General features: G+C 33.1%; 1 protein-coding gene across 2 annotated transcripts in view; it reads left to right on the top strand.

Moving 5' to 3' along the window:
• LOC105835267 overlaps nt 1–11,508 on the top strand; it is a 29,261-nt gene extending 17,753 nt beyond the window's left edge. For both annotated transcript variants that reach the window (XM_012678378.3, XM_012678377.3), the window contains exons 2-3: nt 6,594–8,145; nt 8,877–11,508. In XM_012678378.3, the coding sequence (XP_012533832.1) occupies nt 6,704–8,145; nt 8,877–9,210 (1,776 nt within the window). In that variant the 5' untranslated portion in view covers nt 6,594–6,703 and the 3' untranslated portion in view covers nt 9,211–11,508. The remainder of the gene's footprint in view (nt 1–6,593; nt 8,146–8,876) is intronic.
• Nucleotides 11,509–12,762: the final 1,254 nt, after the last annotated feature.

The raw sequence follows: 12,762 nt of genomic DNA, 5'->3' as shown, positions 1-12,762 counted from the left end.
CAAAGCATTCGCGTTCCAACTGTATATGTATATACGTAATGATAAAGTCAGGCATGAATAAGTATTCTTACAGAATAATAAATAAATTACTCTATGAGCAAACTATTTGCAACTATGAGCAATTATTACGATATGAAATTTGGTGAAGAGCAGTAGTGTATGTTTAAACAGCTACAAAAATATTCATGCAATCGAAGCATACTCTTAAATATATATGTTCATTGATATCATTCGAACGTAATAGGCGTATAGATATGTATGGCACATCCACTTGTTGTGTGAAATGATATCTACAATATTGGTTCCTATCATCAAAATCATTGCGATGATAGAATCGATCTCGTCGAACTTGATATATACAAGCATATTGTGTTTTCTAAATTTTGATATACCTTGCTTTAAATTCGACATTACCTTGGTAGAAATTTAGTGCAGCTTTTGATTGGTTATTGGACAGTTTTACTGGTCTTTGTCTAGTAATTGAATAGCAAACTGTCTAGGATACCAATCAAGATACAACGCTTTTCTCATAGAACATATTGTATAGAAAAACTGTATAATATCCGAACTCAGTCACTTAACAGTTACTCAACAATAAAAGTATCTCTTAACCTTTTAACCTCTTAATCTCTCTTGACATTTTTCTTACAGAACTACATACTTGAAGTTGTTCAAAAATAAAAATAAAAAATTAGGTCAGTTTCTAGGCAGTATTTTTGTATATGTATAAAAAGAAATCATTAATACTAGATAGTAACGGATTAAGTAGTTAGTTAAACTGTATGAATTTCTACCAGGGTAACATTGTGCTAATTACTTTGCAACTGTAGACTCTACAGTTCTTTTCGAACTATTATATGAAAAAACGTTTGAAATAACAACAAAATTTTAAATGTTGGATCGTATGAAGTCTCGGGAATATATAGCCGATCCAATTTTTAGCCATTGCTATTACTACTATTCTGGTTACACGATGCAACGGATTTTGCGAAATTTATCGGTCCAAGCAGAACAACCGTGCCTAAATCGCTCATTCAAACTTTACGGATATTATAACTGTACGCGGGATAAGTAATATATAAATTTGCATGGAAAATTAGATCTGACAAATTATAAATGCACTCTTAAAATATTATTGCTTTAATTTTCGAATGATGTTATATATTCTACGAGAAGAATATGTTTTTCGAAAGGATTCATCCTGTCTCGATATAATCACATACAAAGTATGTATAATACAAGACACGTATTAATTATTATTATTATAACTTGTGACTGATAAATGGCATGCTTGAAATTGGTGATTTTAATTATAAATTGCCGAATATTTTATTACATCTTATCGATAAAATTAAAATAGAATGAGAAACAATAGAGGTTTTGTAAACTAGTAAGATATATATGTATATATGTATATAAAATTTGATAATATACATTTATATTTTATTATTTTCTGTTGCATTATTTAATTTATTTTCCATTAGTGATTGTGAGACATAAAATGGAATATAACTAATTTTAAAACTTATAATTAAGATTAATATTTTACATCAAAACAAATTAAAGGAAAAAAATTAAAGAAAAAGTTAATTAAAGAAATTAAAAATGTATCCATGATATTTTCTTGTAAAATAATTATCAATTATTAACACTATTAAAATATTTTATTTCTCTCGGAGATATTAATTCTGTAATTATGACTGTTATTATATTTTATATAAATAATATATACTTGAAATAATATATTTATATTACATACATCTATATACTTTCAGAAAACATCTATTGTCTTTTTTTTAATGCAAAATACAAATAGATAACACTAAATTATGGATATTTTGAAAACATAAGTTTCAAATTGCAAAGTCTGTTTATGAATTTTTGTATTTTATTTTCATAACAATGTATTTATAAGATAATTTCTATGAAAAAATAATAAATAATTAATCTATTTTATTTCTTTCTTATCCTTAAATATTATTAATTATTAATTGGTATTATATTAATTCTCCAAAGAAATCGTTATTGTTGTCAGTCGTAATATCCAACAAGCAGATTTGTGCCGTGACAATACGTAATTACGAGTATAGTGTCGTGTCAATTAATCGACGTATTTAGTATCTATCTCGTATCTGTTATTATGCCAAGTAACACATGGTGCCATACTGTGTCGTCGTGTGAAACATAAACAGGCCCCGGAACCGCGTGGCACCAACGAGAACGCGCTGCGTTAAATCAAAAGAGTTCACGCCGTACTTGTGATACACGCATGTGTGTGTGTGTGTGTGTGTGTGTGTGTGTTGTGTACGACCAATTGCAGACGATATTGCACGACAGAATGCTATCTCGTTCTCGAATCGCGAAGATCGACGAGACTGGTGAAATCGCCCGTTATAGAGCATCCCCACTGTTCTACTCGAGCCACAATCTATCCTTCTCTGTATCCCCCTTTTTTCCTCTTTCCTCTTCCCCTCGTACAATTAGGGTTAATTAGCACGCGTAAGCGAGAAATCGCAATTGGAGCAGGCGAACATACGAGCCAGCAGCAGCAACAGTAACAGCATCACTCGCTCTCTCTACTCGACTTTCCACAAAATCGTCCTCGCTGGACTGCACGCATATGTCGTCATTCCTCCCGTCTTTTTCTCGAGCGAGCCGATTGAAACCGGTCTAATTTCGATCATTTCAATTCTTGAGACTGTGCAAGAATGAAGATGTGGTATAAAATAACGCGATAAAAGAATACAAGCATCATCATTTGTCATATATACGAAATAAACTTGAGGAGTAACTTTTTCCTTTCTTTTCGGAAAAATAAATATTATAAAATTTCTTTTGTAAAACTTTTACTTTATTTTGTCAATGAAAACATTGCTTATAAACAATTTTTTGTTATTAGCAGAAGAAATATGTCAATATTTTAAATCGCTTTTGTATGTCTTGTATGTATTTCATGTGTCGAAGTTTGAACTCATCGAAAGTATGCCGGCTGTTGTTGAATTGTCTCGGTACGTTATGAAATTCTAAAGCTATCAGCGGTAATATTGTCGATTTAAATAATACTAGCGATTTCGTAGGATAACTTCTTTAATGCTCTCCATCTTTTCCCGTAGTGGTTAGAGCAATGAAAGAAGAAATCGCGGAGGTGCAACGGAGTTACGTAAGACGCGGAATGCAGATGCATCTTGCACGATCGCGCGTAATCGGGGTCTTTATAACTTTGTGACCTCAAAATATCTCTTTGCCGTATTGCCATAGATAACATAAATAACATGAATAATAAATATGATATATTCAGAATGCCGCAATACGTTTCGTAAGATTTTGGAAAAATAATGTTATCGTATCGTATCGTATCATAACGACCTCGAAAATATCCCGTTGATTCTCTCGGCTATACAAAAATTAATTAAAACCGGAACAAATCAAATCCAGCGTACCGATATTTTCTTTGCAAAAGTCACGAAATCATTTAGATTAGCGGAATTGTCAGTCGCGAGGTACAGTCGCCTGTGACTCAGCTACCGTATATCTCGTCTACGCAACATTGACGAATAATTTATCGGCGACTGACGCAAGCGGATAGAGGATTATCGACGAGGAGGTTGCACACACATACGAGAGAATTTACTGTACAGAAAACATTTACACGCAAAATAAACGGATTTCTTTTTTATGAGAAAGACAAGAGTTCACGGGTGTTTTTCGATCGAGGACCTTGAGATGTAATCACAATTGTGACAAGGATGTATATTTAACGACATTGCGATTATATTAATGCGTGATTAAACGCATGAAAGGATTAATTTCCTAATAGAATCTTATCAGCGATCTTGAGCTTACGGCGCGCGGATATACCTGAGCGCCGTGTTATTGAACATTTGTAGTATTAGTCAGGAGATGATAGATGCATGCAGTTGCTTGAACAGAGAAATAGGCTGCTATTTACTTTTTGCATATTGCGTGAGTACGTCGTTCAACTTTGTTCATCGAATGAAAAAGGCTGTATTTTTTTAAAAGGATCTAGTGAAGAAATATTTTATTTTTAACGTTAAACGTTAAAAATCATTATCACGGTTGTTGGTTAATATTGATAGTTGATTCTATCTCAAATCTTAATATTGTCTTTATTCACTTGTCAAAAAAAGTGAGAATTACTGTTAGCGATGAAGAGATTAGAGAAGAGCAATTTTATCATTGAAGAATTTCTTTCAATTTCTTGGGACAAAGAACAACATTCGTTTATCTTTTTCGTCAAACAAACGTCCGAGAAAAGCGAGTTAAACTTTGCGTGTCCACATTTTCGGCTTATTATTAACCTGCTTTCTCTCAAACGCCATGTCATCGCCATCCGTAGATCCTGTCAACGTTGATCGTAAATAAACGTGTTAAACTATTTTTAAAATATAGCTAATTTTTTTTTAGTTTTTTCCCAGTTTTTAGTGTGCACCTAGTCTTAACATTAACTTGTTTCATCTTTAATTATCGCAGTCGTGGATTCATTTATAATATACAGTTATTGTTATTTACGAATCACTGACAAAATTTATTTATTTAGCATTATCGGTGATTTCAATATGCAGTATAATATATAATTATAATGTAAGAAATATGTCGAATATAAATATAAAACGTGAAAAATGCTTTGGACAATGTGTATTATGTTTTTCAATTTTTCTCATTATAATGTTTGAATTATTATGATTTTAAATATGACGATGACAAGAATGCTGTACAAATTAAAATAGAAAAAATAGTATACATAAGCGTGAAAGTCAATTATCAAATTTTGATTTTGAATAAGAATTAATATCTGAAAAAGTTTATTTAAACATTAATAAAAAAAATTCAAATCTACTTAGACTGAAACTATTTAAATAAGATTCAAATTTCTCAAATTTCTCTTTTGATAATTTTTGATAATTTGAAAATAGATAAATACAGCTCAATCTAATGGAAGAGTTATATCGAACGATGACAATTGAGTCGATATAGACACATTCGTTCCGCGCAATTTGCGTTCTTGCTGGCTGGTCCGCTGTTGTGCGGGATTGCTAATTTCGAACGGGACGATAAGAACGGGGCCTGAATTAAACGGGAACGAGGTGGCATCGCGCTCGCACTACGCGAATTGCCCTTTCATGCAATTGCTACGCTGACTCAATTTATCAAACTTAGCGCATGATGATAGATTAAATAAATCATTGTTTATTGATAATCTTTAAAATTTGATAATCATAAAAAAAAACAAGATGTTATATACGATGTTGCAACAGTATCGCTGTTGCAAAACTGTTGAACAAAAATCATATAAAAAAGTCCATAAATTTGACGATTAGATAACTGTGTGATAAATATTTCGACACATATTTTAATTTAGCTTAATTATGCTTACAATCACTTCGTTATATTATCTGTTGTATGAAAGAACAGTGGATACTTGACTAGTTATCTTTAAGAATGCATTTTCTCATTGCATTTCGTCTAGCAATATCTTTACATTATGAAAAAATTTGAAAAGATTAATAATGGTTTCAAGAATTTAATTAAATATGTAGTAAAATCAACGTCAATTTTGTGTGTATCTATAATTATTATCTATTATTTTATTAAATATTATCGTAAAGTACAAGATATCATAGAAATAACAAGTACGAAGAGAACAATAAAACAAACGTGGCAGAGGTAGAGTCTTCAAAGAAAATTCTAGGTTGCGGTTAAACTTGATCCTGAGAGTCCGCCATCATCGCCTATGTTTAGAGGGAGAGGAAAGGAAGAGACGAGGGGAAACATCATCGAGCAAAAGGTTCGAGGTGGTCAAGAAGGGAGGAGGTTAGTTGGAGCGAGGTGCAAAAGGTGAAAAACAGTTTGCCATCAGCATAACCGGTTCCACGTATCTCCGAGCGGGTCTTGCACTTCTCTCTCTCTCTCTCTCTCTCTCTCTCTCTCTCTCTTGTTCTCTCTTGCTCCCTCAAAACTCGCTTGATCCGGCCAACGGGGTTTCGCTCGACAGGGTCGCTCGCTTTCTTGATGATAGTCAAGTACTGGCTACCGGTAGCGGGTGTCCTTATACAGTTAAAGACATTATCTCGTCTCTTGCCCCAAATTATAACTAGTCATGGATTATTTTGCAGCTCTCGTCTCGTTCATTTTAAACTCACAGATAAATAAATCGCTTTATTTCATTTTCTTAAAGAGAAAAATAATTTCCTAATGTTGCCAAATCAAATAAGCATCGTGATATCTTATTTATTAAGTTATCACGATTGAGTTGTATCTCTTACATAATCAAATTACATTTAGTTATAAAAATATTTAAATTATTTGTAACTCTTATTTTCAAAATTGAATAATACAAATTAAAAATTTTGTTAAATTCTTAACAAAATTAATCATTTACAAATAAATCAGTGTGTCTCAATCTCTATTTCAATATCTCAATGTCTAAGATTTGAATAGGGGCAAAATAAATACTTATAATTTAAATAATAAGATAATTAGAGCAAAATTTGTCTTTCTTTCCTTCGTATTATGTCGATCGTTTTATTTTTACAATACTTAGTATTGGACGACGAACCTGTTTCCTGTTTCAGATTCGGTCCTCGAAACGACAAAGAGGACACGATTAAGTAGAACAGGGATTGAATCAATCCAGTGTTGTCCAGGCGGTTGGACGAAGATCAGCGAGGGAAAAACGGGCAGGATGACAACGATACAAAGCTGCGGTGGTAGTTCGTCAAGATGCGCGAGGCGTGCCTTCATCTTCGTGTTCGCCTGGGGATTGTTGATGATCGCAGCGGTGCAGTTCCGTCACTTGGAAAATAGAATTCTCCGTCAGGATGGTGGCCCTACGGCCGAAGACAGCATCGGTAACTTAGTAGAGATCGATGGCGTCAGCAACGATCGAGGTGCGAGCCGGAGCTCTTCAGGGAGTTTAAGTCTGTCCCGATATCTTTTACAAAGGTCGTCACTAGGTGATCTCACCAATTCTGGAGGAAATAGCGTCCTGCTAACCACTCTGACCACTCTCAGAAACCATTTGGAAGCGACGATAAGCCCGCTCGAACTGGAGCCTTTGCTGGACAAAAGACCGGCCAAGACCGAGCAGCAATTAATCGAGGAGATCGCCGAAAGAATACCGAGTTTACCGCTGAGTGATTGGTCCAAAAGCAGTAAACTGATAAAACGAGGCAACGAGAGTTGCGCGAGATACCCGCAGATCTACGATCTGGAATTTAATAATATCTATTGGCAAACGTTGCGAACTAGCAACGGCACGTTCCAATTTTTCGGCGCGTTTTACGACAATCGAAAATTATCCAAGATCGGACTGGCGGTAAGAATCGTTGGCATGATCGATCGGATTGAACCGATCGTGAAGACGTATTGTCAGTTATGGTACGAAGGCGAGAGTGAGCCCAAGATCGTTGAGACGCTCGAATACAAGTACATTTGGTATCCTAAATGGGGCAATTACAAGCAAGGTATCTATCAGCCATATGTGATAGCGTGTAGGGTACCGCCGCAAGCATACGGTAAGCCACCGTCGTCCGTTTCAATAGTGGAGAGGCGTTGCGATACGGCCACCAACCATCTTCGAGTGATTTATAACAAGCCCGAACGTAAGAAGGACTTTGCGGTGTGCGTAAAGGGTCTGGACTTTCTGCACGAGGATCTGTCGGTTCGACTGGTCGAATGGATCGAGCTGATCACCCTGCTAGGTGCCAACAAGATCTACTTCTATGAGTTGCAGGTACATCCGAACGTAACTAAGGTGCTGCGACATTATCAGCGTCTGGGTATGGTGCACGTAACCCCGTTGACTCTACCAGGCGGACAACCTAATGTGCCCGCCTTCCAGCACATGTATCTCACCAAGAAAACCAATCACAAGCGGCAAAACGAGCTGATACCCTACAATGATTGTCTGTACAAGCATATGTACGAGTACGAGTATATCGCACTGCTCGACGTCGACGAGGTGATTATGCCCGTGAAGGACGCGACCTGGCAAGAGCTGATGCGTCGGGTGTTGCCCAAGGCCCTGCAAATACGGAACGAGACTCGTGCCTCGTACAACGTCAGAAATGTCTACTTCCTCGACGACCTACTGCACTCTCACGGTTACTTCAAGGACATACCCAAGTAAGTAAGGTTATCACTTTCACGCCGCGCGCAGATCGACTGTCCGTGAAGGGAACGCGAAGGTAGATCGCACCTAACGTCGATTATCGATGTCGTTTTTACAAGACAAATTAACAAAAATTGTAATATTTACGAAGAGCGAATAGCAAGTTGAATAATCGAATAAATAAATTATGAATTAAATATTCTTATAATTATATTATAAAAAATTAGGAAAAATTCACGATCAAACAATGAATTCTTACATATATACAAGCAATTTAATGTTACATTTTTTTCTTATATCTTTTTGCAATGTGATTATAAAATTTAGAATACTTTGGTCTGGTTTCGAAACATCCTCTTGAGGAAAATTTTACTAAAAAGTTTGTAGTATCTGTAACATAAACTATAACTTTTTAATAAAATTTTCTTCAAAGAGGAAGTTTTAAAACGTAGCCATAATTCATAATGTGCTGAAAAAAAGTTATATATAAAAGTGTATGCTCATATTTGTGTGTATATATCATACGTACATATTTTTGTTTTAATATTAAAATTTTCAAAATAATAATTTGGAACGCAAAAGAATTTTTATTCTCATCTTGCCAGTTTTGCTGAGAGAAGAAAATGTTTCTAAATTTATTTCAAATTCTATATGGAATTTATAGTTAATTCTGATTGAATCATCTTTCCAAAAAGGTTCAGCTCTGACAAGAAACGTATTCTTGATTTGAAAATTTTCTTCGTAGGTACATGCATATGCTTCAACACGTATACCGCTCGAAAAACTTTACGAAACCAAACCAATACATCAAGTGCTTCCATAACCCAGAACGAGTGGTCACTCTGCACAACCATTTTCCGCTGGCGTGCCTGGGTGCCGGATGCACCAGTTACCCCATCGAGACCGAGGATGCGCAGCTGCAACATTATCGCGCCGACTGCGTGCGATCGCTGAAGAAAACTTGCGTGGAATATCGGGAGAACAGCGTGATAGACACAACGATATGGCGTTACAAAGATAAACTGATCAGCAGGGTGACCGACACCTTAAAGACGCTCGGCTTCTTCGGACAGAGATAGCGTCGACCCGAGCTTGATCTTTCCATTTTCTTACTCTCGTTTCTCTTTCCCAAGTGAAGATTTGATCGGTCGTCGCGAAAAGAATGAAAAAAGGGCTGTGCGCGGAACGAGAAGTGATGAATCTATCAGCGGGAGGTAATTGCTGGTGGGACTTGATCAGAGATTTAATCGAACAGATAATCGGGATCGGTGTAACCAGTAAAGTGGATTTATTTCTGCGTGCATAAGTGACAGCGTAATATTGCGACTTATATTTCTATGTGTTGTATGTGTGAGAAGAGTGTGGATCGATAATCTTTATTTGATAATACTATATCACTTCATGCACATCGCGTTTTGAGCAACAAGATATTTCATCCTTATTAAACAAGATTATCAATCAAAAACATTGTCGATATTTGAATAATCATCGTTCACGAGTTAATATAGAATTCTTCATATTAAAGTTTTTTAAGTAGAATAACATATATATATATATATATATATATATATATATATATATATATATACACACACACAAAAAAACAAGATTTATATCGAAATTAAATTTTTCTTTTACGCACGCATAGCTTTCTCTATCGAAGTTGATTTAAATCTAATAAAAAAATTATTAAGTAAGGCCATATTTTAAATCCTAGTAGAATAAAGTCGCAAGCAATATACATGAAAAATTATTATGCTCAATTTATGTGAGTTCCATTAACACAATAATTTTCAGGCATTTATTAGCCTGCGAAACAACAATTATCTCTAGGTCGAGCGTAATTGCGATTCGATTTTATATTGGTAACGAAACATAAATTATCGATTCGAATAGCAAATCGATCGGTCGATTACGTTCGTCAAAAAATTGCAGTATTCTTTTTCTTTCTTCTTTTGTAAATAATTTTTTCTTAAGTCTTATGTATGCTCAATATGGAATCTCAAGTCTGCGATTGATTTATAGCCATAGTGAATAAGTGCAATGTATCGATAAACAAATTACATTCGTTGCTACATGTAATTTTTTATTTAGTAAGAACGCGGAGAGATTTTCAAAATTGCGAACTTTAACGAATAGTATAAAGAAATTATGTATAAAAAAGAAAAGTAAAATTATTAGTTACATGATATAAGTATATCACACTGTGAAACGTTAGATCAACTATGGTTATATTATAAATATATGAAAATTGTTTTTATATATCTAATTTAATATGTGGAAATATTTGGAATATGGAATGGTAAAAAGTATTAACATACCATTCCGATGACTGAAATGCTGTGAGGTATTAAAGACTACTTCTAGTCTTGAATGAATCTTGCACAATCGCGAAGCAGTTTGATTTTGATAGGTTGTCGGAACGGGAATAAAAAATTATTTCAGTCTTACTTGGCAATAAAAAAATAAATTGAAAATAACGAAATATTACAATATATAACATACAATATCTTAATATTTATTTTAATTTTGATTGGTGATTTAAATATTAAATAAAACTTTCAAAGTATCATGGGCCATAGCATATTCGTTAATGAGAATATGATAAATATGATTGTTTCTGTCTCGAAAGTTTTTTTAACTGCTTCGTGATTTTCGAAAACTTTTCTTTCTTATGGTGAACCTCGATCGCTCTCTGCACGATGAAAATCGATCGCTTTTTATTATTTGACATAAGCGACGCTTGTAAAAGCAAGAGGACGATTCATGTTTCACCATGAGATATCGATATATCATAGGGACCATTGTAGATAAGAGTCAATAAGAATAAAAAAAGTCAATTTGCATGGCGCCATTGGTCTATATACGCGAGAATAAAATAACATCGTGTTTTCTTACGTGGATTGTATTTCAAACTGAAACGTTGGCAGATAAAATGGTATCTTTTTTCAATTTAATAAAATATTGGTTTTTTTATTTTCATCCCTATTTAATGTAACATATAATAATATGGAATATAGAGATTATTACATGCTATTATATAATAATATGTCTCATACATACGTCCACAATAGTAATTACTTTTAGTGTTAAATGTTAAAAATGAATATCTCTTAGAGTGAACAAACGTGAGACATTAAATAAAGATTACAAATTGATTACATTATTGATCTGCTAACATCAATTTCAAAAATAAATGAAAGAAATTATTCTTTAAATCTAACTATAAGAAAAGTAGAGTAAATTTTTTAAGTTTCTCGCGTGGCTAGTACTCGTGTGCTATTTTATATGATGAAAATTGTTTGTTTGTTATATCCTCTGTCTTTAAAATAATCTCTGTTTGTAAGATAATAAATTAGTGTACAAGAAAATATAAATATATCTTTCTTATTATTTCTCAACAACCTGTATTTATTTGGCTTTATCAGCATTAGTCATATAAATTTATATCTGAATGATTCAAATAAATAACGTTATAGTTTTGGAATGTGTTCGCCCTATATTGTTGCGATTGGCATTAGTGTCATTTGAAATGCCTGTTCGCTTATCGTGTGCGTGTCCAAATTGTCGGATGTTATCAGTGTGATGAGCTAACTAGCATGCCGTGTGACATGCGTCGAGATAATCGATAGCGATTACAATATAAGCTGCCATTAACCAAGCGACAACGTACGGTCAACCGAGAGAGTCCTCGAAAAACGACTGGCAAGGACTAACAACTTATTTTTAATTTATTCGGCGAGTCGTTTATTTTATCATCATTTTTCTTCATTTAAATTTTCAATGGCATTTTAACATTTTCGAAACGTAGCACTGTAACTTTTTAACAATTTTATATATTTGAATCAAGAAACGTAGATCTGAACATATATTAGAATTTACAAACGAAGAAAATTGCAAAAATATATTAAACAGTAATTATTTAAATTACAATTTTAGTTAAGAAAATATGATAAACTAATATAGTGTAAATAATATAATTTTTAATATTACGAGTAGCAATTGTATATTGCAATTTATTAACGCTAAGTTAATGTTATTTTATTAATATTTTATTTATTTATATTCCAATTGTAATTACATTAATTAAAGTTAAATATTAAGTTAAATATTAAATATTTTGAAAAATTTTAACAAAAATTTCAGATTATTTAAAAAATATTTTTTAGTACATAAATATAATATTATCCCCTTTCCTAATTTTTCATTCATATTTCGAATTTGCTGGTAATTAATTCGCACGGTAATTGAAATAACTTTGCCGACTGGCGATATTACAGCATAGGATTTCTTTAAATATTAATTTCTCCAATAAAATTAATAATATATATTATTTGTATAGACATCGATAAATAAGGTGGCTGTAGATAATCAACGAATAGCCTTACAAGGGTATACAATTTACTAATCAATCTCTTTATTTTTCTACCAATCTAGAAAATCTAAATTAATGTAAAATCTTTGCATTGTATATAAAGAAAGTAAAGTTTAATAATACTTTTTTCTTCTTAAAAAAATTTTATAATAGTAATTTTAGCAAATATATGTAAAAGCTTTTGTCACTTTATATTTTTTAAAGAAGAATTATATGGTAAATTTTTGTGTTTAAAATTTTTTAGCGGTTACTTACT

This window comes from Monomorium pharaonis, chromosome 9 (genome assembly GCF_013373865.1).
Source record: "Monomorium pharaonis isolate MP-MQ-018 chromosome 9, ASM1337386v2, whole genome shotgun sequence".
Taxonomy (NCBI): Eukaryota; Metazoa; Arthropoda; class Insecta; order Hymenoptera; family Formicidae; genus Monomorium; species Monomorium pharaonis.
Note: the sequence above shows the minus strand (reverse complement) of the source record. Positions and strands in the feature narration are given on the sequence as shown.